The sequence below is a fragment of the Oncorhynchus mykiss genome, chromosome 17 (genome assembly GCF_057628025.1).
Source record: "Oncorhynchus mykiss isolate SJ-2025 chromosome 17, ASM5762802v1, whole genome shotgun sequence".
Classification (NCBI taxonomy): domain Eukaryota; kingdom Metazoa; phylum Chordata; class Actinopteri; order Salmoniformes; family Salmonidae; genus Oncorhynchus; species Oncorhynchus mykiss.
In genome coordinates this window covers 21,424,045-21,446,171 of record NC_143038.1, presented here as the reverse complement: position 1 = coordinate 21,446,171, position 22,127 = coordinate 21,424,045, and the positions used below count along the sequence as shown (strand labels likewise).

Here is a 22,127-nt window from a genome sequence, read left to right as displayed (position 1 = left end):
TCAGCTGACAGGAAAGGATAATGCAAAGAGGAAGAGACACAGAGCTGAAACTCATTCCTCTCATCCTCAAAGGGTGAATTCACCAAGGGTGGATCTCAAGGAAAAGAGAGGACGCAAGGGATCGAGGGACAATACTCACCCTTTTTTGTTGTTTTGTGTGGTTATTTTTTTAAATCTAGATAGAGGAGATGTGTGTCAATTTATTGAAACATTTTACGATACTGTCAAAGATTCATCTGAAGTCATGATTTATTTATTTTTTTACACAAAAAGCAGTTGTTTGTCATTAGAAGGATCAATTTGCTGTATTTTTCAGTTGTGGTAATTTGACAAAGGAAAGTATGTTTCAAATCGACAAACACGCGCTATTGTGTGAGTTTCTAAGCCCACCATTTGATTATCTGAGTTTTCTTATAGACCTCTGCCTGTGTTTTGAAAACAATTCTCGGACTAAAACGCAAATGTGCAGAGGTTATTGTGTGAGCAGGAGTTTTTCTAAAGTGGCCTCTCTTCTTGTGGTTCACAGGGATCATGGCCGGATCCAACCGGTCTGGAGACCTGCGTGACGCGCAGAAGTCCATCCCCATCGGCACTATCATGGCCATCACCACTACCTCACTCGTGTGTATCCTTTTACTGCTCCCGTTTCTGGACTCAATGGGCTTTTAGCTGTCGCTCACATGCCATCTACCAACAGTAAACGAGCTTTTATACAAAACATTTTTATTTGACTTTTCGACATAAAATATATATTAGGTTTGTTTGAATTGGGCCTTTAGCCTCAAGCTTGTTATGTCGAAACGATAACTCCACGAAAGCAATTTCAAATAAACCGTGTTGTTCTTTATCTCAAAGTAACCGTTACAGAACAAAAGCAATTCATCATGTACCGCAATACATCAGACATAACCCAACAGTAACAGTACTGTCGAACTGTGTACTTATATAACTCTGTGCAGACATAGCAGAGATACGTGAGGATATGTCCCTATGTGCTAGCAATGAGCGTGGGTCTGTCTGTTTTCCTTAATGTGACCTTATAGACATGTCTGCTGTGGTCCTGTTCGGTGCCTGTATCGATGGAGTGGTACTAAGAGATAAGTAAGTTATGCATAAAGAGCCAACCTGCATGCAATTGTTTCAACATTTCTCAGTCAAGCTTTTCCAGTGCTCAGGTACTAGATGAGGGACGCTATACCTGGTTCGTATTCAACAGAAAATGTTTTAAAACAAAAAATTGAGCACATTTACTGCAGTTGTAGTCCAGGTAGACCCTCCCTGTTTTAGTCAGTTTACTTCCGTTTGGTGTCTAATCAATAGGACCCAGGTAATTGTGTCTCCTCCTACCTTTCTTCCTGTCTGATTGGCTGGGTGTCATGTCCATCTCCCTCAGGTTTGGAGAGGGAGTCAATGGCAACCTGGTCATTGGCACCTTGGCCTGGCCATCCCCGTGGGTGATTGTAATTGGCTCCTTCTTCTCCACCTGTGGAGCAGGGCTTCAAAGCTTGACGGGAGCCCCACGTCTCATGCAGGCCATCTCCAGGGATGGTGTCGTGCCCATCCTACGGGTCAGTCTCAGTCATTCTGCCAACATTCTAGCATTTTACACTGATCTGGGACCATTTGTTTTCATAATTCTGTCAGTGTTCAGCAATTAGCACTGATCTGGGTACATTTGTAATGTTGGTTTGTCAACATGTTTCATATCAGCCTCATTGGACTTGCCTGCCCTCTCTCACGAATTCTTTCAGTCACATTCAATTTTGATGGTTGGTGTCTGTGTACACTAATGTTAATGTTCAGGTCCCAGGCAAGGGTCAGGTCTCACATGAGCGTGGTTCACTGAAACACCTCTGTTACATCTACAGTACATACAACCTGCCTTGAAATAATGGAATAACTAATGTATGTTGTAACTCTATCCCCTCTAACATCTCAGTGTGTGATGTGTCTGCCAGGTGTTTGGCCATGGGAAGGCCAATGGGGAGCCCACCTGGGCCCTGCTGCTGACCGCCTGTATCTGTGAGATAGGGATCCTCATTGCCTCCCTGGACGCAGTGGCCCCCATCCTCTCCATGTGAGTGTCTATGAGCGGGACCAGGTGTTGTTCCCCACCACAGGACCTTGCCTGGGAAAAACTCTGGGTCCTAGTTACAGCCTATAACTAGGGCCCAGAAAAAACTCCTGGCCCTATTGATGAGTGCTGAAGTCCACTCATCCTGTACCAATATGGACTGTCTAATATACACACTGTAAATATGATATATACTTCAGACAATGGACAAATTAGATCTTAGCACTTAAGATAAAGTTAAACACATACACTGAACAAAATTATAAAAGCAACATGCAACAATTTCGAAGATTTTACAGTTACAGTTCATATTTAAAAAATCTGTCAATTTAAATGAATTCATTAAGCCCTAATCTATGGATTTCACATGACTAGGAATAGAGATATGCATCTGTTGGTCACAGATACATAAAAAAAATAGGGGTGTGGATCAGAAAACCAGTCAGTATCTGGTGCGATCATGATTTGCCTCATACAGCGCGACACAGGCTGTTGATTGTGGCCTGTGCAATGTTGTCCCACTCCTCTTCAATGGCTGTGTGAAGTTGCTGGATATTGGCGGCAACTGGAACACTCTGTCGTGCACGTCGATCCAGAGCATCCAAAACATGCTCTGGTGAGGATGCAGGCCATGGAAGAACTGGGACATTTTCAACTTCCCGGAATTTTGTACAGATCCTTGCGACATGCATTATCATGCTGAAACATGAGGTGATGGTGGCAGATGAATGGCACGACAATGGGCCTCAGGATCTCGTCACGGTATCTCTCTGCACTCTGCATTGTTGTTTTCGTTGTCCTGCCCATACCATAACCCCACTGCCACCATGGGGCACTGTGTTCACAATGTTGACATCAGCAGGTGAGCATTTGCCCACTGAAGTCGGTTACGACACCGAACTGCAGTCAGTTCAAGATCCTGGTGAGGACGACGAGCACGAAGATGAGCTTCCCTGAAACGTTTTTTGATAGTTTGTGCAGAAATTCTTTGGCTGTGCAAACCCACAGTTTCATCAGCTGTCCAGGGGGCTGGTCTCAGACGTTCCCGCAGTTGAAGAAGCTGGGCTGGCGCGGTTACACATGGTCTGCGGTTGTGAGGCCGGTTGGACATACTGCCAAAATCTCTAAAACAACGTTGGTAGAGAAATTAACATTCAAAATCTCTGGCAAAAGCTCTCGTGGACATACCTGCAGTCAGCATGCCAATTGCACGCTCCCTCAAAACTTGAGACAAAACATGTGGCATTGTGTGGTGTGACATAACCTGCACATTTTAGAATGACCTGTGTATATGATCATGGTGCTTAATCAACTTCTCGATATGCCTCACCTGTCAGGTGGATGGATTATCTTGGCAAAGGAGAAATGCTCACTAACAGTATAGCTAGAGGACTCCTGATAAATGATCCCGCTTTTAATGACGTTCTGCTTATACAGGCTTCCTAAAGTCTTCATAATGTCTTCATAAGAACCACATAAATGTGTTACAAAGCATCTGTAACAGTAGGTCATGCTTTATAAAGGGTTCATAAATCTGGCATAACTGTGTGACATAATCACCAATGTCAAATGTGACATAACCCACTGTTTCGAATGTGAAATAAACATGTGCTTTATAAAGGGGGACATGTGCTGAAGGATGGAACACGCTCTAAAGTGAAGTCATGTTCGTCACATTACACCTAATCTCATTCCCAGACACTTCTACCCAGATGCACGGGCGGTCTAGTGGACCAACACATTAAACTTGGCCTTCATTAGTTATGGTTAGGTTTAAAATCGAAATGGTGAAGCGTGATTCATCACTCCAGAGAAGGCATTTCCGCTGCTCCAGAGTCCAATGGCGGCGAGCTTTACACCACTCCAGCTGACACTTGGCATTGCACATGGTCATTTTAGGCTTGTGTACAGCTGCTCGGCCATGGAAACCCATTTCATGACGCTCCCGACAAAAAGTTATTATGTTGACGTTGCTTCCAGAGGCAGTTTGGAACTCAGTAGTGAGTGTTGCAACCGAGGACAAACAATTTTCACATGCTGCTCACTTCAGCACTCTGCGGTCCTGTTCTGTGAGCTTGTGTGGCTTACCACTTCGTGGCTGAGCCGTTGTTGCTCCTAGATTTTTCCACTTCACAATAACAGCACTAACAGTTGACCAGGGCAGCTCTAGTCGGGAAAGGTGGCATCCTATGACAGTGCCACGTTGAAAGTCACAGAACTCCTCAGTAAGGCCATTTTACTGCCAATGTTTGTCTATGGAGATTGCATGGCTGTATGCTCGATTTTATACACCTGTCAGCAGCGAATGTGGCTGAAAAAGCCGAGTCCACAAATTTGAAGGGGTGTCCACATATTTTGGCTATATAGTGTACTTTACTCAGTAAGGTCGCTCCCGATTAATTCTATGATCACTCCGACTAAGGCCAAGTTTGAATGGTTGATATCCCAGGCTTATACGTATGTGCTGTGTGCGCAATAGCCTGGCGACGACGTTAGACCAAGAAACACTAATCTTGATAAGGAAATTGAAAGGGTCTTTCTTCTGGAAGTAAGTTACATGTTCCTCAGTACACAAACACACACACAACAATATAATGAGCCATACCATGCAGTGAAGGGCCTAGGCAGGTTTTTGACACAACAATATAACCAGCCATACCTTGCGGTGCTAAGCCCAGTCAGGTCTTTGACACAACAATATAACAAGCCATACCATGTGGTGCCGGGCCCAGTCAGGTCTTTGACACATTCACCCCCCCCCCCGCTGAAAGATCATCCACAAAATGTTGGCACCATTGTAACAGGTTGTAGTCAAGCCCTGGTCTCCAGCAGAACAGAAGAGGAATACGAATACTTTGTTTGAAGTGAGACACCTTCAGCCATTCATAACACATCCATAAAGACTCTATATTGCATGACGCTGTAATCACTTTAAAGTCAGACCCCTTTGGTCATTTATAACACATAAATGTCTTGTATCATATGATGCTATACTTATTATGAAGTCAGACACTTTTGGTCATTCATTACATATACAGTGCCAGTCAAAAGTTTGGACACACCTACTCATTCAAGGGTCTTTCTTTATTTTTGCTATTTTCTGCACTGTAGAATAATAGCGACAACAAAACTATGACATAACACATATGGAATCATGTAGTAATGAAAAAAGTGTAAAAAAAAAACTAGCCACTCACACTCTTGGCATTCTCTCAACCAGATTCACCTTGAAATCTTTTCCAACAGTCTTGAAGGAGTTCCCACATATGTTGAGCGCTTGTTGGCTGCTTTTCCTTCACTCTGCAGTCCAACTCATCCCAAACCATCTCAATTGGGTTGAGGTCGGGTGATTGTGGAGGCCAGGTCATCTGATGCATCACTCTCCTTCTTGGTCAAATAGGCCTTATACAGCCTGGAGGTGTGTTGGGTCATTGTCCTGTTGATAAACAAATTATAGTCCCACTGAATTCAAACAAGATGGAATGGTGTATCGCTGCAGAATACTGTGGTAGCCATCCTGGTTATGTGTGCCTTGAAATCTGAATAAATCACAGACAGTGTCACCAGCAAAGCACCATCACACATGCAGAGAACCAAAAAAACGAAAAGACTAAAATCTCAGATTTGGATAGATTTCCATTTCATGTCCATTGTTGGTGTTTCTTGGCCTAAGCAAGTCTCCTCTTCTTATTGGTGTCTTTTAGTAGTGGTTTCTTTTCAGCAATTCGACCATGAAGGGCTGATTCACAGAGTCTCTTCTGAACAGTTGATGTTGAGATGTTGAGATGTGTCTGTTACTTGAACTCTTATTTCAGCTGCAATTTCAGCTGCAATTTCTGAGGCTGGTAACTCTAATGAACTTATCCTCTGCATCAGAGGTAACTGGGTCTTCCTTTCCTGTGGCGGTCCTCATGAGAGCCAGTTTCATCATAGCGCTTGATGGTTTTTGCGACTGCACTTGAAGAAACTTTCAAAGTTCTTGTTCATGTCTTAAAGTAATGATGGAGTGTCGTTTCTCTTTGCTTATTTGAGTTGTTCTTGGCATAATATGGACTTGGTCTTTTACCAAATAGGGCTATCTTCTGTATACCACCCCTACCTTGTCACAACACAACTGATTGGCTCAATCGCATTACGAAGGAAAGAAATTCCACAAATTAACTTATACAAGACACACCTGTTAATTGAAATGCATTCCAGGTGACGCTGGTACCTCATGAAGCTGGTTGAGAGAATGCCAAGTGTGTGCAATGCAGTCATCGAGGCAAAGGGTGGCTACTATGAAAAATCTCAAATATAAAATATATTTTGATTTATTTAACACTTTTTGTTTACTACATGATTCCATATGTGTTATTTCATAGTTTTGATGTCTTCACTATTATTCTACAATGTAGAAAATAGTAAAAATAAAGAAAAACCCTGGAATGAGTAGGTGTGTCCAAAAATGTAGACTGGTACTGTACATAAAGGCTTAATGATGTTGACACAAATGTATTAACAAGTAGGGAATTATCACTAACAGCTAAATCAAATAAACATTTAAACCATACATGTCCTTTTATTTTTATATGTTTAAACAATACACATACATTAAGTTTAAAAAAGTCCAGAAATGCAATTACATTGAACATTACACAGGGCTGTGAACAGTGTAGCTTGTTCTTGAGCTGGTGGACGATTGGTTCTTGCCTCTCTGCCTAAAAGTTAGCAGGTCTTTTAGGAAATGCCTTTTTCACACCACCTGGATACGGGCATTTCTGTGCTTTGGGGAGATGGGAAACTCCATTTGATTCATATTATTATATTCCTCTTTAATTTACAAATCTCATGACATGACTATGAGATGTTGCTGAATCTAGGGGGATTTATTATTTAGCTGAGACTGCTATCTAGACAAATGTTCTTTAGCTAGCTAGCTAGCAATTGCTGTGAAGTCACTGAAATTATTTAAAATAACGTTGGAGGTAGCTATGTAATCGAACTCAACATTTAACTACTACAAACTAATTTAAATTTCAATGAATATGATGAATGAATAAAGGTTAACTTACTTGTTTTTTTGCTGTCAAGTGGCACCACAAGTGGGCAGTGATTTGCAAACTCATCACATGTGCACTTACTGCTCTGCAGAAACACAGCTAACCAAACAACAGTGAAGGGCATGCACACTGAATTAAAAGGCAACTACACTCAAAAAAGTTTGTTACATTTTTCCCAGACCTCAAACGTTGTCCTCTGATGTGGTTTAAGCATTGTTCTGAACACAGAAAATCAAAGTGTGTGGAAACCAGCATTTTGGGGGGAATCTAAAACCTGTAAAACCTCAACCGAGAAAACGGAATTTGGGAATTTTAACATATTTTATAAGGCCCTACCTATGTTTTTGAGCTGTGCATGATTGCACTTTAGAGTGTATTTTGTGGAAAGTTGAGGTCTGATCCAATATTGGCAATACAGTGGAGGGAAAAAGGTTGAGCCATCCTAGAAATGTAATATAATATAATATATACAATTTAGCAGACGTTTTTATCCACATCAACTTACAGTCATGCATGCAAACATGTTTACGTATGGGGTGGTCCCGGGAATATAACCCACTATCCTGGCATTGCAATGTTCTGCCAAGATGCATGACAAGTTTATAAATGCTTTGTGAAGCCTCAATAAAGCCTTTATAAGCCTTTATAAAACACAGCTTTATGTCATATTTGACAAAGTGGTTTTTTTCACATTTGACATCGGTGGTAACAATGGTGCCAGAGAAGAAGGCTGACGTTTACGTGTCCCCAACGATTGTGTTTTTTTGCTAGTTTATTTGTGTTATTTGTAACTTATTTTTTTACTTATTTTGTACATAATGTTGCCGCTACCGTCTCTTATGACCGAAAATAACTTCTGGACATCAGGACTGCGATTACTCACCACGGACTGGCAGAATCCTTTTTTCCCTTTAATGAGTCTGACAAGCCCGACGCGAATGATATACTGCCTTCTTGGGGACAGGCCCAGATCCCTGGGATTTGCATGAAGAGGAGGCGGAGAAAAAGGGGCCAGAGGGCAGGCTGCCTTCTGAGAATTTGTAGGCGAACGAATAAACCCCCACTTTCTTCCATTCTGCTAGCAAACGTACAATTTTGGAGAATAAAATCGATGACCTATGCAGAAGATTAAACTACCAACGGGACATCCAAAACTAATATCTTATGCTTCACGGAGTCGTGGCTGAACGACAACACTATCAGCTAGCTGGTTATATGCTGGACAGAACAGGGGCGTCTGGTAAGACAAGGGGAGGCGGACTATGTATTTTTTCTAAATAACAGCTGGTGCATGATATCTAAGGAAGTCTCAAGCTATTGCTCACCTGAGGTAGAGTATCTCATGATAAGCTGTAGACTACACTATCTAACAAGAGCGTTTATCTGTATTTTCCGTAACTGTTTACATACCACCGCAGTCAGAGGCTGGCACTAAGACAGCATTGAATGAGCTGTATTCCGCCATAAGCAAACAAGAAAACGCTGACCCAGAGGCGGCACTCCTAATAGCCGGGGACTTTAATGCTGGGAAACTTAAATATGTTTTACCAAATTTCTATCAGCTTGTTAAATGTGCAACCAGAGGAAAAAAAACTCTGGACCACCTTTACTCCACACACAGAGATGCATACAAAGCTCTCCCTCACCCTCCATTTGGCAAATCTGACCATAATTATATCCTCCTGAATCCTGCTTACAAGCAAAAATTAAAGCAGGATGCACCAGTGACTAGATCAATAAAAAAGTGGTCAGATGAAGCAGACACTAAGCTACAGGACTGTTTTGCTAGCACAGACTGGAATATGTTCCGGGGTTCCTCCGATGGCATTGAGGAGTACACCACATCAGTCATTGGCTTCATCATTAAGTGCATTGATGACGTTGTCCCCACAGTGACCCTACGTACATACCCCAACCAGAAGCCATGGATTACAGGCAACATTCGCACAGAGCTAAAGGCTAGAGCTGACGCTTTCGAGGAGCGGGACATTAACCCAGAAGCTTATAAGAAATCCCGCTATGCCCTCTAACAAACCATCAAACAGGCAAAGCGTTAATACAGGACTAAGATCGAATCATACTACATGGCCCGGAGCCTGTAGTGATGATCCATGGCACGAAGCCTCCAGTGATGATCCATGGCCCGGAGCCTGTAGCGATGATCCATGGCACGAAGCCTCCAGTGATGATCCATGGCCCGGAGCCTGTAGTGATGATCCATAGCACGAAGCCTCCAGTGATAATCCATGGCACGAAGCCTCCGGTGAGCCTCCAACGACGATCCCTAGTCCGGAGCCTCCAGCGACAGTCTGCAGTCCGGAGCCTCCAGCGGGGGTTCCCAGTTCAGAGCCTCCGGCGATGATCCACGGTCCGGTTCCTCCGGCAACGATCCACGGTCCAGAGTCTCCTGCGACGATCCATGGTCCGGTTCCATGGAAGTGGAGGGATCAGCATGCGGAACGGGGGCTACGTCCTGAACCGGAGCCGCCACCGAGGATAGATGCCCAACCGGACCTTCCCCTATAGAGTCAGGTTTTGCGGCCAGAGTCCGCACCTTTGGGGGTGGGAGGGGTACTGTCACGCCCTGACCTTGTTTTTTGTGAAGGTTTCACTTTATTAATGATGTGGAATTACATGCACGCTGCGCCTTGGCTCATCTATGACAGGGAGTTTGAAGGCAGTGAACGTGACACATACTGTCCTACATGTGCTAATTAGAGTTGATTGATTTATGTTCTTCACGTTTTTGTTTTGCATCAATTATCTTATTTTATTTTTATTTACTGTTGTTTTTTATACACCTTGTGGGTGGGGGCAATGGTTAAAAAGTACTAGTATTTGGTAGTTGAATTCCTCATTGTACAGTATATAAGAACATATCACTATGTTGCCAAAAAAGTTCAAGACTGTTATTGTTTCCCTTCAATAAAATGCATTCAAAACTACTTTCTGCACATTTCTGCTACTTTCTTAGGCTATACAAGTGATTTACTTTGCTAAAAAAATATGTTTACACCTATGCAGGACCTTTAACAATAATAATAAAACCTCTACTTTCGTCAAGAAAACAATTATGACAGGTGTGTTGTAATAAAAACAAGTGGTGCCCACTGATTAAATGCAGACTTTCTGCATTGGGAAGAGGGAAAACCCAGATATTCATAAAGTTTGTGATGAATGGTTGTTTCTTCATGCAAAATAGATTTGGGGTTTAAAATTCAATTAAGCTGCTTTATTTTAGGGGTTTAGTGAAGGCGGGTCATTTTTTACCCTACACAAGGGTTAAGCAGACCACCATAGTGCCTGTACCCAAGAACATTAAGGTAACCTGCCTAAATGACTACCGACCCATAGCACTGAAGTCTGTAGCCATGAAAAGCTTTGAAAGGCTGGTCATGGCTCACATCAAACCCATTATCCCAGAAACCCTAGACCCACTCCAATTTGCATACCGCCCTCTCTGTTGCACACCACACTGCCCTTTCCCACCTGGACAAAAGGAACACCTATGTGAGAATGCTATTCATTGACTACAGCTCAGCGTTCAACACAGTGCCCTCAAAGCTCATCAATAAGCTAAGGACCCTGGGACTAAAAACCTCCCTCTGTAGCTGGATCCTGGACTTCCTGAATGGCTGTCCCCAGGTTGTAAGGGTAGGCAACAACACATCCGCCACGCTGATCCTCAACACAGGGGCCCCTCGGGGGTGTGTGCTCAGCCCCCTCCTGTACTCCCTGTTCACTCATGACTGCAAGGTCAGGAACGACTCCAAAACCATCATTGTTTGCCAATGACACAACACTGGCCTGATCACTGACAATGACAATACAGCCTATAGGGAGGAGGTCAGAGACCTGGCGGTGTGGTGCCAGGACAACAACCTCTCCCTCAACGTGATCAAGACAAAGGAGATGACTTTGGACTACATCGACCGGGCTGCAGTGGAGCAGGTTGAGAGCTTCAAGTTCCTTGGTGTCCACATCACCAACAAACTAACATGGTCCAAGCACACCAAGACAATCGTGAAGAGGGCATGACAAAACCTTTTCCTCCCCAGGAGACTGAAAAGATTTGGCATGGGTCCTCAGCTCCTCAAAAGGTTCTACAGCTGCATCATCGAGAGCATCCTGACTGGTTGCATCACTGCCTGGTATGGCAACCGACCGCAAGGCACTACAGAGGGTAGTGCGAACGGCCCAGTACATCATTGGGGCCAAGCTTCCTGTCATCCAGGACCTCTATACCAGGCAGTGTCAGGAAGGCCCTAAAAATTGTCAAAGACTCCAGCCACCCTAGTCATGGACTGTTCTCTGCTACCGCACGGCAAGCGGTACCGGAGCGCCACGTCTAGGTCCAAGAGGCTTCTAAACAGCTTCTAACCCCAAGCCATAAGACTCCTGAACATCTAATCAAAAGGCTACCCAGACTATTTGCATTGCCCCCACTCTTTTACACCACTGCTACTCTCTGTTGTTATCATCTATACATAGTCACTTTAATAACTCTACCTACATGTACACATTACCTCAACAAACTGGATCCTCTGCACATTGACTCTGTACCAGTATCCCCTGTGTATAGTCTCGCTATTGTTATTTGTTATTTTACTTTAATTACTTGTTACTTTTATTTCTTATTCTTATCCGTAAGTTTTTAAACTGCATTGTTGGTTAGGGGCTTGTAAGTAGGCATTTCACTGTAAGGTCTAGCTGTTGTATTCGGCGCACGTGACTAATACAATTTGATTTGATTATGTTCACACAGTTATCCCACATTTATGAACCCTTTATAGAGCATGACATAGGGTTATAGATGATTTGTGGTACATTTATGTAATGTTTATGAAGGCTTTATGAAGGATTTATGAAGCCTTTATAAGCTGCATGTTTTCTAAAGCAGGACCGCGATAAGTATGATTTTTGTCTTCATCTGTTGTCTAGTACTGCCTTTTTGCCCAGCTAGGGCCATATACATTAAGTGCTGCCTGTCTTCCCAGTAGCCTACTTGGTGTGTGAACTGCTGAGCTACATGTTTGTGCTGACTGCTCATAACTTGCAGATGATTGTTGACACATCAACAACGATCAAGGGGCAGGGCGATTTGTGACTTGTTTTTGTGACTTGTTAATCAGTGGCTGTATTGGAGGGGGAGGGGTTTCACCTCTTTGAAAAGTATTTAGACCCTTTGACTTTTTCCACATTTTGTTAGGTTACAGCCTTATTTGAAACATTTTTCCCCTCATCAATCTACACACAATACCCAAATACTGACAAAGCAAAAACTGTGTCTGAAAAAAAAATCTCTCTAATTATATCCCATTCACTTAAGTATTCAGACCCCTCCCCCCCATTTAAAAAAAATCCTGAACCAACAATTGCACTCTACATTTTGCGTCAGTATGTAACGTCAGTATGTAAGGCTATGATTTACTATAGTAACATCTGAGAATGGTTTTTATTTGGTTAAAAGCTTATAAGCAGCTTATAAGCGAGTAATAAGCGAGTAATTGGTGCCTTATAGACATGTTTCCAAATAAACAGAAAATGTATTTAAGCAACATTGTTGTCTCTCTTGCTTTTTTGCCATGGCTGAAGGCTTTGTTTCTGTTATGTAGGTTCTTTCTGATGTGCTACATGTTTGTGAACCTGGCCTGTGCCTTGCAAACCCTCCTGAGGACGCCTAACTGGAGGCCACGCTTCAAGTTCTATCACTGGTGAGTCCCACAAAATCCCATCAAAGGAACTCATCCTTAGAGATGATACAAGGGCCTTGAATGTGTGTGTGTGTGCGTGCACTTCTCACCTCCAGTTCTTGGTGTGCGCCGGCCCTTCGTCCAGCCGCATCAAACTGTATTGATATGCTCTGATGAGGCTGAAGGAGGAGCCAGTGCACACCAAGAATTGGAGTTGAGACGCACGCGCGCACACACACACACACACTCATATACATGCGTGCGTCTGTTTTTATACTGTTTAATGTATATGTATGTCTGCATGTGTATGTGCATGTGTGTGTGTGCATTCGGTACATGTGTGTATCTAATCCTTTCTCTGTTTGTGTCTCTTTACAGGGCCCTGTCCTTCCTGGGCATGAGTCTGTGTCTATCGCTCATGTTCATCTGTTCCTGGTTCTATGCCATTGTTGCCATGGTGATCGCTGGCAGTATCTACAAGTATATTGAGTTCCATGGGTGAGTGTAGCGTGACCCATGAGACAGATTGGATTTGCTGGCTGTGTGTTTGTGTGTGTTTGTGGTGTCTGTGTATTGGGAGGGGGGGGGGGGGTTAAAATCCTATCAACCATCATTCAGTCAAGCCAGTTAAAGGGGAAATGTGTCGATTGGGGTTTCCACTGTTTGGACAATTTAGTGTTATGGCTTGCTGTGCTGAGACAATGGCTTGGGTTGCAATTACATTACTTGATGGTAAAGCTGGTTGAAAACAGAGCTTGGCCAACAACGACTTAGCATTCTGTCTGTAGGAAGAGATGCTATAAAGCAGACTTTTGCAGCGATGACTGATTTTTAAACACATTTTTAAGCTAAGTTTTTTAAAGACCCATGCTCACACAATTCTTATGACTCCCTAAACCGATAGCCTACCAAACGGTGAAAATAGGTTAGAAATGTAGATGTGTTCGAAGCCTGTGCAGTATAAATAATAATATTATAATATCGTCATTTTAATTTGTAATAGACATGTAATAACACATAGGCCTAGTTATTAGGCTTTTAATGGTGTAATAATAACTATGTAATACCATTAGTTGTGACATGATTGAATGATATAACCCTGGTGTTTGATTGTGTGACAGGGCGGAGAAAGAGTGGGGTGATGGGATACGAGGCATTTCTCTCAGCGCCGCCCGATATGCTCTGATGAGGCTGGACGAGGGGCCGGCGCACACCAAAAACTGGAGGTGGGACGTGCACACTGTCGTGTCTTTGGCTATGCCGGATTAAGTGATATGACATGCTATTCTATAAAATCCTTTCTCCGTAATTAATATTACCTGATTGAGCTAATCATGTAAATGTAATTAACTAGAGAGTCGGGGCACCACTAAATAATATTTATAAAGCTGTTATCTTCCGAATAAACTCTTAAAGACTTAGTAATATTTTACATCAATAGCAGTCAATGTTAATCATTGTAAATTCTTGGGTATCTTCACGAACCCTGGCTAACAAGTTGAATCAGCAATTTATTTACTAAATATCTAACAGAATTACATATACAAAGAATGAATCATACCTTGATCACAAATTACGTCATAAAGGAAAACGTCCCTAGCGGGCGGAACAGATGTGATAGCTGGTTACACAAAATAAAAGGGGCTGGGTTTGAGTGAAAGAGCGGGAAGACTGAGGGACAAAGGGAGAAGCTGTGCTATCGTAAATACAGTATCTTATGCATTCTAAATTACAGCCCATTTGGAAAAGGAAAATGCAATAAATATTTACTCTGGGCTGCGCTTCGGTAGGTTGGTTGGTAGATTGACGGCCTTGTTGCCAAACCGAGTCCTTTGTCCTTTGAAGAATGTCTCTGGTGGTCAATTGGATACGTTGTAGTAACGTCGTTGTAACGCCGTTTTTGCAGCTGCTGTGGCTAACTCAACAGCTAGGAAGTATAACTTCTGTAGTGAAAAAGAGTTCAAAGTTCATACCATTCACAACCAAAGCTCACGCTGAGGTTGGCTTCGTTCTGTAGTTATTATCTGAACCATTCTGACATCGGACCGTCGTCTTCACATCCTAGGAACAGGAGGTTACATTTTCGTCAAGGCTTTATATAGTGGAGCGAGAAGGGTGTGTCTGAAGAGATTTATAACCCATGTCTCTTCACAAGGGCGGGCCACTGATTGAGCAGGGCCCTAACCTTATGAAAACCCAAATCTCTCATTTGGAAGCTAAAATTACATTTAATCTCTTCACCAATCATTTTATATTCAAACATTTAAAATAAACAACAATTCCATGTGAATCCGATAACTCTGATGTGTAGACTTTCCACTGTAGAGTTTATGTCATCCTATCATTGATGAGAATGTCTCAGATGACAACCGAACTGACATCATATTCATTAATCCAGTTCAGCGACGCCTAGAAGGCTGGTGACGTAGACCTCCAGAGCTGGTGAACGGAATGAGCAGCAATACCGGGGGGGATTCGTGACAGTGTACATTCATAACTATTTTCAAAAACAAACCAAATAACAATACATACTAAGTTACAATATTTTTTTGAAAATACTGTCTTTCAAATACTTCCAACAATATGTATTTGAATTAATGGTAACACATACTTTCCAAATAGTGTTTTCAAATACATTCCAATATTCAACTACTTGTCTTTCAAAAGAAGCTTATCTGAATATTTGTTTTGAAATGTAATAAAATGTTATTGAAATACCTAAAATAGTCATTTAACCTATGTCTGCAGTGTACACAGATAAACCCACACAAATAAGCTACACAGGCCATTTCGTGTCACATATCTAATTAACATTGAAATGAACAACATGTCTGTGCATGTGGAGCGTTCCATTTAATTCATTTTGAGCTACTGTCATGGTACAGACAATAATACTTTTACAGACATTCTCATCTGTGCACTGATAACCTCAGTGCACTCTTCCTTGCTTTTTTCTCTCTTTTTTTCACTTGTTCTCTACCTTTCTCACCTCTACTCTTACTTCCTCTCTTTCTCTTTGTCACCTTACTCTCCCTTTCAATCTTTCAAATCTCTGTGCTACACTTTAAATTCAACTCAAAATTCAACTCTGGAATGACGGAAGTATACATTTTTGTTTTGCCAAAGCAACACGTTGAAACCCTTTCTCCTATTATTCCCTTCCTTCCTTCCTTCCTTCCTTCCTTCCTTCCTTCCTTCCTTCCTTCCTTCCTTCCTTCCTTCCTTCCTTCCTTCCTTCCTTCCTTCCTTCCTTCCTTGCGTGACTCCCTCTGTCTCACTCAAGGCCTCAGCTGCTGGTGTTGGTCAGTACGGACGTGGAGCAGAACGTGGAGCAGCCTCGCCTGCTCTCGCTGACCAATCAGCTGAAAGCGGGCAAAGGGCTGACCATTGTGGGCACTGCCTTGGCAGGCACCTACCTGGAGAACCACCCCCAGGCCCAGCGGGCAGAGCAGGTTAGATACAGTTGAAGTCAGAAATGTACATACACCTTAGCCAAATATATTTCAACTCAGTTTTTCACAATTCCTGACATTTAATCCTAGTAAAAATGTCCTGTCTTTGGTCAGTTAGGATCACCACTTTATTTTAAGAATTTGAAATGTCAGAATAATAGTAGAGAGAATTTATTATTTCAGCTTTTATTTCTTTCATCACATTCCCAGTGGGTCAGAAGTCTCTCTATTAGTATTTTGAAGCTTTGCCCTTAAATTGTTTAACTTCGGGCAAATGTTTCAGGTAGCCTTCCACAAGTTTTCCACAGTAAGTTGGGTGTATTTTGGCCCATTTCTCCTGATAGAGCTGGTGTAACTTAGTAAGGTTTCTAGGCCTCCTTGCTCGCACACACTTTTTCAGTTCTGCCCACAAATGTTCTATAGGATTGAGGTCAGGGCTTTGTGATGGCCACTCCAATACCTTGTCTTTGTTGTCCTTAAGCCATTTTACCACAACTTTGGAAGTATGCTTGGGGTCATTGTCCATTTGGAAGACCCATTTGCGACCAAGCTTTAACTTCTTGACAGATGTCTGGAGATGTTGCTTCAATATATCCACATAATGTTCCTGCCTCATGATGCCATCTATTTTGTGAAGTGCACTCCTGCAGCAAAGCACCCCCACAACATGATGCTGCCAACCCCGTGCCTTACAGTTGAGATGGAGTTCTTCAGCTTGCAAGCCTCCCCATTTTCGTCCAAATGTAACAATGGTCATGATGGCCAAACAGTTCTATTTTTGTTTCATCAGACCAGAGGATATTTCTCCAAAAAGTATGATCTTTGTTCCCATGTGCAGTTGCAAACAGTAGTCTGGCTATTTTATGGCGGTTTTGGAGCAGTGGCTTCTTCCTTGCTGAGCGGCCTTTCAGGTTATGTCAATATCGGACTCGTTTTACTGTGGATATAGATACTTTTGTACCTGTTTCCTCCAGCATCTTCACAAGGTCCTTTGCTGTTGTTCTGGGATTGAGTTGCACTTTTCGCACCAAAGTACATTCATCTCTAGGAGACAGAACGTGTCTTCTTCCTGAGCGATATGGCGGCTGCGTGGTCCCATGGTGTTTATACTTGCGTACTATTGTTTGTACAGATGAAAGTCGTACCTTCAGGCGTTTGGAAATTGCTCCCAAGGATGAACCAGACTTGTGGAGATCTACAATTCTTTTTCTGAGGTCTTGGCTGATTTCTTTTGATTTTCCCATGAAGTCAAGCAAAGAGGCACTGAGTTTGAAGGTAGGCCTTGAAAAACATCCACAGGTACACATCCAATTGACTCAAAAGATGTCAATTAGCCTATCAGAAGCTTCTAAAGCCATGGCATAATTTTCCAGAATTTTCCAAGCTGTTTAAAGGCACAGTGTATGTGAATTTCTGACCCACTGGAATACAGTTAATTATAAGTGAAATAATCTGTCTGTAAACAATTGTTGAAAAAATTACTTGTGTCATGCACAAAGTAGATGTCCTAACCGACTTGCCAAAACTATAGTTTGTAACAAGAAATTTGGGGAGTGGTTGAAAAACGAGTTTTAATGACTCCAACCTAAGTGTATGCAAACTTCCAACTTCAACTGTACTAGACAGATCTCATGGCATCCCACTGCATATCACACAAACCTCACTACTCTCCAATCTGGAGTGATTTAGACTTGATCCTGTGACTCTGTACCAATGTTCACACTTGCGTAGCACCTAAAATTAAGTTGTACCAAAATCAGTGTCACCACCGTCCATTTCACCTTCATTTCACCCTTCAACTGCTGGGCAAGGTTTTGACCCTTACTGCCCACTGTGGCTTAGTTGGTTCCCTTACACTGCTCTCACTCTCTTTCATCCCCTCTCCTCTCTACTATCCCACCCCCTCTCCCTCCCTCTCTCCTCTGCCCTTCATTCTCTCTCTCACCCCCCCATCCCCTTCAGTCTCTGCGTAAGCTGATGGAGACAGAGAAGGTGAAGGGCTTCTGCCAGGTCACCATCTCGTCCAACATGCGCGACGCCACCTCCCACCTGCTCCAGGCCAGTGGGCTGGGCGGTCTCATGCACAACACGGTGCTGGTCAGCTGGCCACGCAACTGGAAGCAGGCTGACGACCACCAGACCTGGAGGGACTTCATCGGTGGGTCACAAAGGGGGTCAAGGGTGTATGGTCAAGTAGGAAAACCAAACACGTTATTTATCTAGGTTACTACTGTCTTATTACCATGTTACTTTTCTAAGTAAATTCTGGTCATTTTTGCACCGTACACTGAATCAGATCTGTCGGTTGAGCTTTAAATCAGGATCTTTGGGGGAGGTTGTAGAAATGTCATGAAAGATAATCCTTATGATTTGTTTTTTTATACACAACATTATTTCTTTAATCCATATTGTACCAGGATGTTACATGAACTATCAGATTTTCACAAGATCTTCCATAAAGGTTATTGAGTGATCATCAGACTCATATTAGATTAAATCCCCTCTCTTCCCTCTCTGTCCTGTCCTGTAGAGCTGGTTAGGGAGACCACAGCCGCTCACCTAGCCTTGCTGGTGCCCAAGAACATCGCTGCCTTCCCGTCCAATGGAGAGCGCTTCTCAGAGGGCCACATTGATGTTTGGTGGATTGTCCATGATGGAGGCATGCTGATGCTGCTGCCTTTCCTTCTGCGCCAGCACAAGGTAGGCTGCCTACCACATGCCCACCCTGAGATATGGATCGCATTGCTAAACTCTATTTATAAACTCGGTGGTTCAAGCCCTGGATGCTGATTGGCTGACAGCCATGGCACATCAAACCGTATACATTTATTTTTACTGTTCTAATTACGTTTGTAACCAGTTTATAATAGCAATAAGGCACCTCGGGCGTTTGTGATATACGGACAATTTACCTCGGCTAAGGGCTGTGTCCAGGCACTCCACGTTGTGTCGTACATAAGAACAGCCCTGTGCAGTGGTATATTGTTCATATTCCACACTTCCTCGTGCCTTATTGCTTAAATATATAGCTGGTCATGCACTCAGTTCTATAGTAAAGTGCAATGTACATTTAAAAAAACTATAGTGCAGGGCATTTGTACAATCAGTGCATTAACTAATCAATGCGCAAGCTATCGCAGTTTCTACACATCATCATGAAGGTTCTAACCAGAATACTGTATTTTTTAAATATTTTTTTTATTTAACTAGGCAAGTCAGTTGAGAACAAATTCTTATTTACAATGACGGCATACCCCGGCCAAACCCGGACGATGCTGGGCCAATTGTGCGCCGCCCTATGGGATCCCAATCATGGCCGGTTGTGATACAGCCTAGATTCAAACCAGGAACTGCAGTGACGCCTCTTGCACTGAGATGCAGTGTCTTAGACCGCTGCGCCACTCGGGAGCCCAACCTGTATAACAGGTCATAGATGAGCAAGTTACAATGGTCTTTCCTACCGACAGGTGTGGAGGAAGTGCGGATTACTGTATGACGGGTTATAGATGAGCAGGTTCCACTGGTCTTTTCTACTAATAGGTGTGGAGGAAGTGCAGGATGCGCATCTTCACCGTGGCCCAGATGGACGACAACAGCATCCAGATGAAGAAAGACCTGACCACCTTCCTGTACCACCTGCGTATCGATGCCGAGGTTGAAGTGGTGGAAATGGTAAGATGCCATATCTGTCTATGACCGTTTCACATGTGATGAAACATACACAATGGGAGTTTACTTGTTAATTGTTTACTCCAAATTGAGTCTTGAACGTTGACTCTATGGGTCATATTACATAGTTGATATAATATGAATCGTCATTGTATTATGTATGAACGTGTGTTTGCTGTCTCCCATGTCCCTTGCAGTGCTGCTGTCCATCCAGTAGACTGATGACACCAAACACAAAGTTGTCCATATGACATCCATAGGATAGCTGGTGTATCTGTCCATCCTCAATACACTAACCAAGGCCTTCTCCTCTCTCAGCATGACAGCGATATCTCAGCCTACACCTATGAGAAGACCCTGGTAATGGAACAGCGATCGCAGATCCTCAAACAGATCAACCTGACCAAGACGGAGCGAGAGAGAGAGGTAAGGGTTGCAAAGTTACCGGTAATTTACCAAAGTTACTGAAATTGTTGGACATCTATGGCAATCTATGGTAACTTTGGTAATTTATACTTTTAAAAACTGTATTCATATATAGTATTTATTTTGTATATCTGTGTTCAAATTGTCCATGAGTTTGTAGTGTATAGACCATATGGTTCAAGAGAAAATAGACATATTCATGAAAAAAAGTATCTAATCAACAATTGCATTATTTTCTATAAACTCTGCAACACTTCAAACAATTGACTTTTTTCACAACTACCACCAGTTTGGCAACAAATCATTTACAAATAATTTACAACAAAGAGTATATAAATATATATATATATATTATAATCTTCTTTGATTATTTTACATGTGATAAGGCCACACAGAGGGGCAGAGACAATTACAGACACCTGTGATATCTTGTGATAAACAACATAAAATCCTTGAAAGTTACCAAAATTCTGGTTGTATACTTGTAATATACCGTCCCTTTGCAACCCTAGAAAGAGGTACCGCTTTACACAGAATTACTAGAATGGATTAAGCCTTTTGTTTTATTTTTTACATTTAGGCCAGATAAAATTGATTCACTGTTTAATGGATTTCCCCCCCCCCAGAAAAGTGAGCCGAGCGAGCGAAAAAAAATTAAAATAATAATAAATAAATAGGTGGATAAGGAATAACAGCACTTTACCACATTGTCCTAGGCTATATGGACATGAACAATAGGCAAATAATTCAATTTCAGACTGATTTTCATTAATACACAAATTAACATTAACGAACATTAGGATGTAGGATATAGATAGAATGCAATATTCTATCATATTCAAAAATTATTGGAAAAAAGTAATGTATTATTAAGTAATGTATCATGAATGTATCATCAAGTCATTAATCTACATATTTGTATAGCCTAACAAATTCAAGAATGATTGACAATAAATAATTGTAATCAAATTAAAATGTTGACACGTAACAATGAGTTCATTACCTGAATGCATCTCTATAGCCTAGGCGTTAACAAAATAGTCATACAAATATGATTAGGCCTCTCATAGACTAGGCCTTATAGAAAGAGGGTCAATCAAGTTAGGTCTGCCAAATGAATGCAGCATTTGAAAAAAATACATCAATCCAACAATAGAGTATAACCTTTAATCCTAAAAAAAATGTTGTTTATAACATGCGCAATTAGAAGCATCAATATATATATAGAGCAAGTATGACTAAATTCGAGACCAGTAACTTTGCTCACTGCATCCTCCTTCAATTGTCTCTTCTGGCTGCCATGAAAAGCCCCCCCTTACTGATCTGCACGAAATGTGTGCGAGCCACTGGCGATGTACTGTACTTTGATGGACATGCTAGCTGTTCTCTGCTGGGCATCATCACAACTTATCGGTTGGCCTACTACTACTGGTAGTACCGGTAAAATGTAAATTATGAATCACAAATCAACATACAGCTGACACACTTCTATTTCATCAATCATTTTGACTTCACTTTGGTTTGCACTGCTTGCACTGCGTCTTTGCTGATGAATGCCCTGATCTTTGGCCAGTCAATTGGTTAAATTACATTGTTGTTTCGTCTATTAATCGCTTCTAACAGATCTCAAAATGGTGCAATAACCATGAATTTAACCTACTGTTTGTTTATAATGAGGGACGTCCCACGTTTAACATGGACACATAAATAGTAGGAATTTGCACTGGCTTCAGCCATGACGGCATGAGAGAGAAATTAAACATATGCAAGT

The 22,127-nt window shown here is 42.2% G+C and overlaps 1 protein-coding gene and 1 long non-coding RNA gene across 7 annotated transcripts in view; one reads left to right on the top strand and one right to left on the bottom strand.

Moving 5' to 3' along the window:
- LOC149975859 (uncharacterized) overlaps positions 1-22,127 on the bottom strand; it is a 944,026-nt gene that overhangs the window by 626,030 nt on the left and 295,869 nt on the right. The gene's annotated exons all lie outside the window — the stretch shown is intronic.
- The window catches only part of LOC110493888 (solute carrier family 12 member 5), a 328,213-nt gene that overhangs the window by 270,569 nt on the left and 35,517 nt on the right, over positions 1-22,127 (top strand). For 5 of the 6 annotated variants that reach the window (XM_036949870.2, XM_090205034.1, XM_090205036.1 and 2 more), the window contains exons 10-21: positions 527-625; positions 1,044-1,101; positions 1,394-1,568; positions 1,959-2,077; positions 12,732-12,830; positions 13,188-13,307; positions 13,931-14,035; positions 16,093-16,261; positions 18,224-18,419; positions 18,792-18,961; positions 19,802-19,933; positions 20,249-20,356. In XM_036949870.2, the coding sequence (XP_036805765.1) occupies positions 527-625; positions 1,044-1,101; positions 1,394-1,568; positions 1,959-2,077; positions 12,732-12,830; positions 13,188-13,307; positions 13,931-14,035; positions 16,093-16,261; positions 18,224-18,419; positions 18,792-18,961; positions 19,802-19,933; positions 20,249-20,356 (1,550 nt within the window). Of the gene's footprint in view, positions 1-6; positions 373-526; positions 626-1,043; positions 1,102-1,393; positions 1,569-1,958; positions 2,078-12,731; positions 12,831-13,187; positions 13,308-13,930; positions 14,036-16,092; positions 16,262-18,223; positions 18,420-18,791; positions 18,962-19,801; positions 19,934-20,248; positions 20,357-22,127 lie in introns of those variants that run through there. The other variant, XM_090205038.1, reaches the window with a different exon arrangement.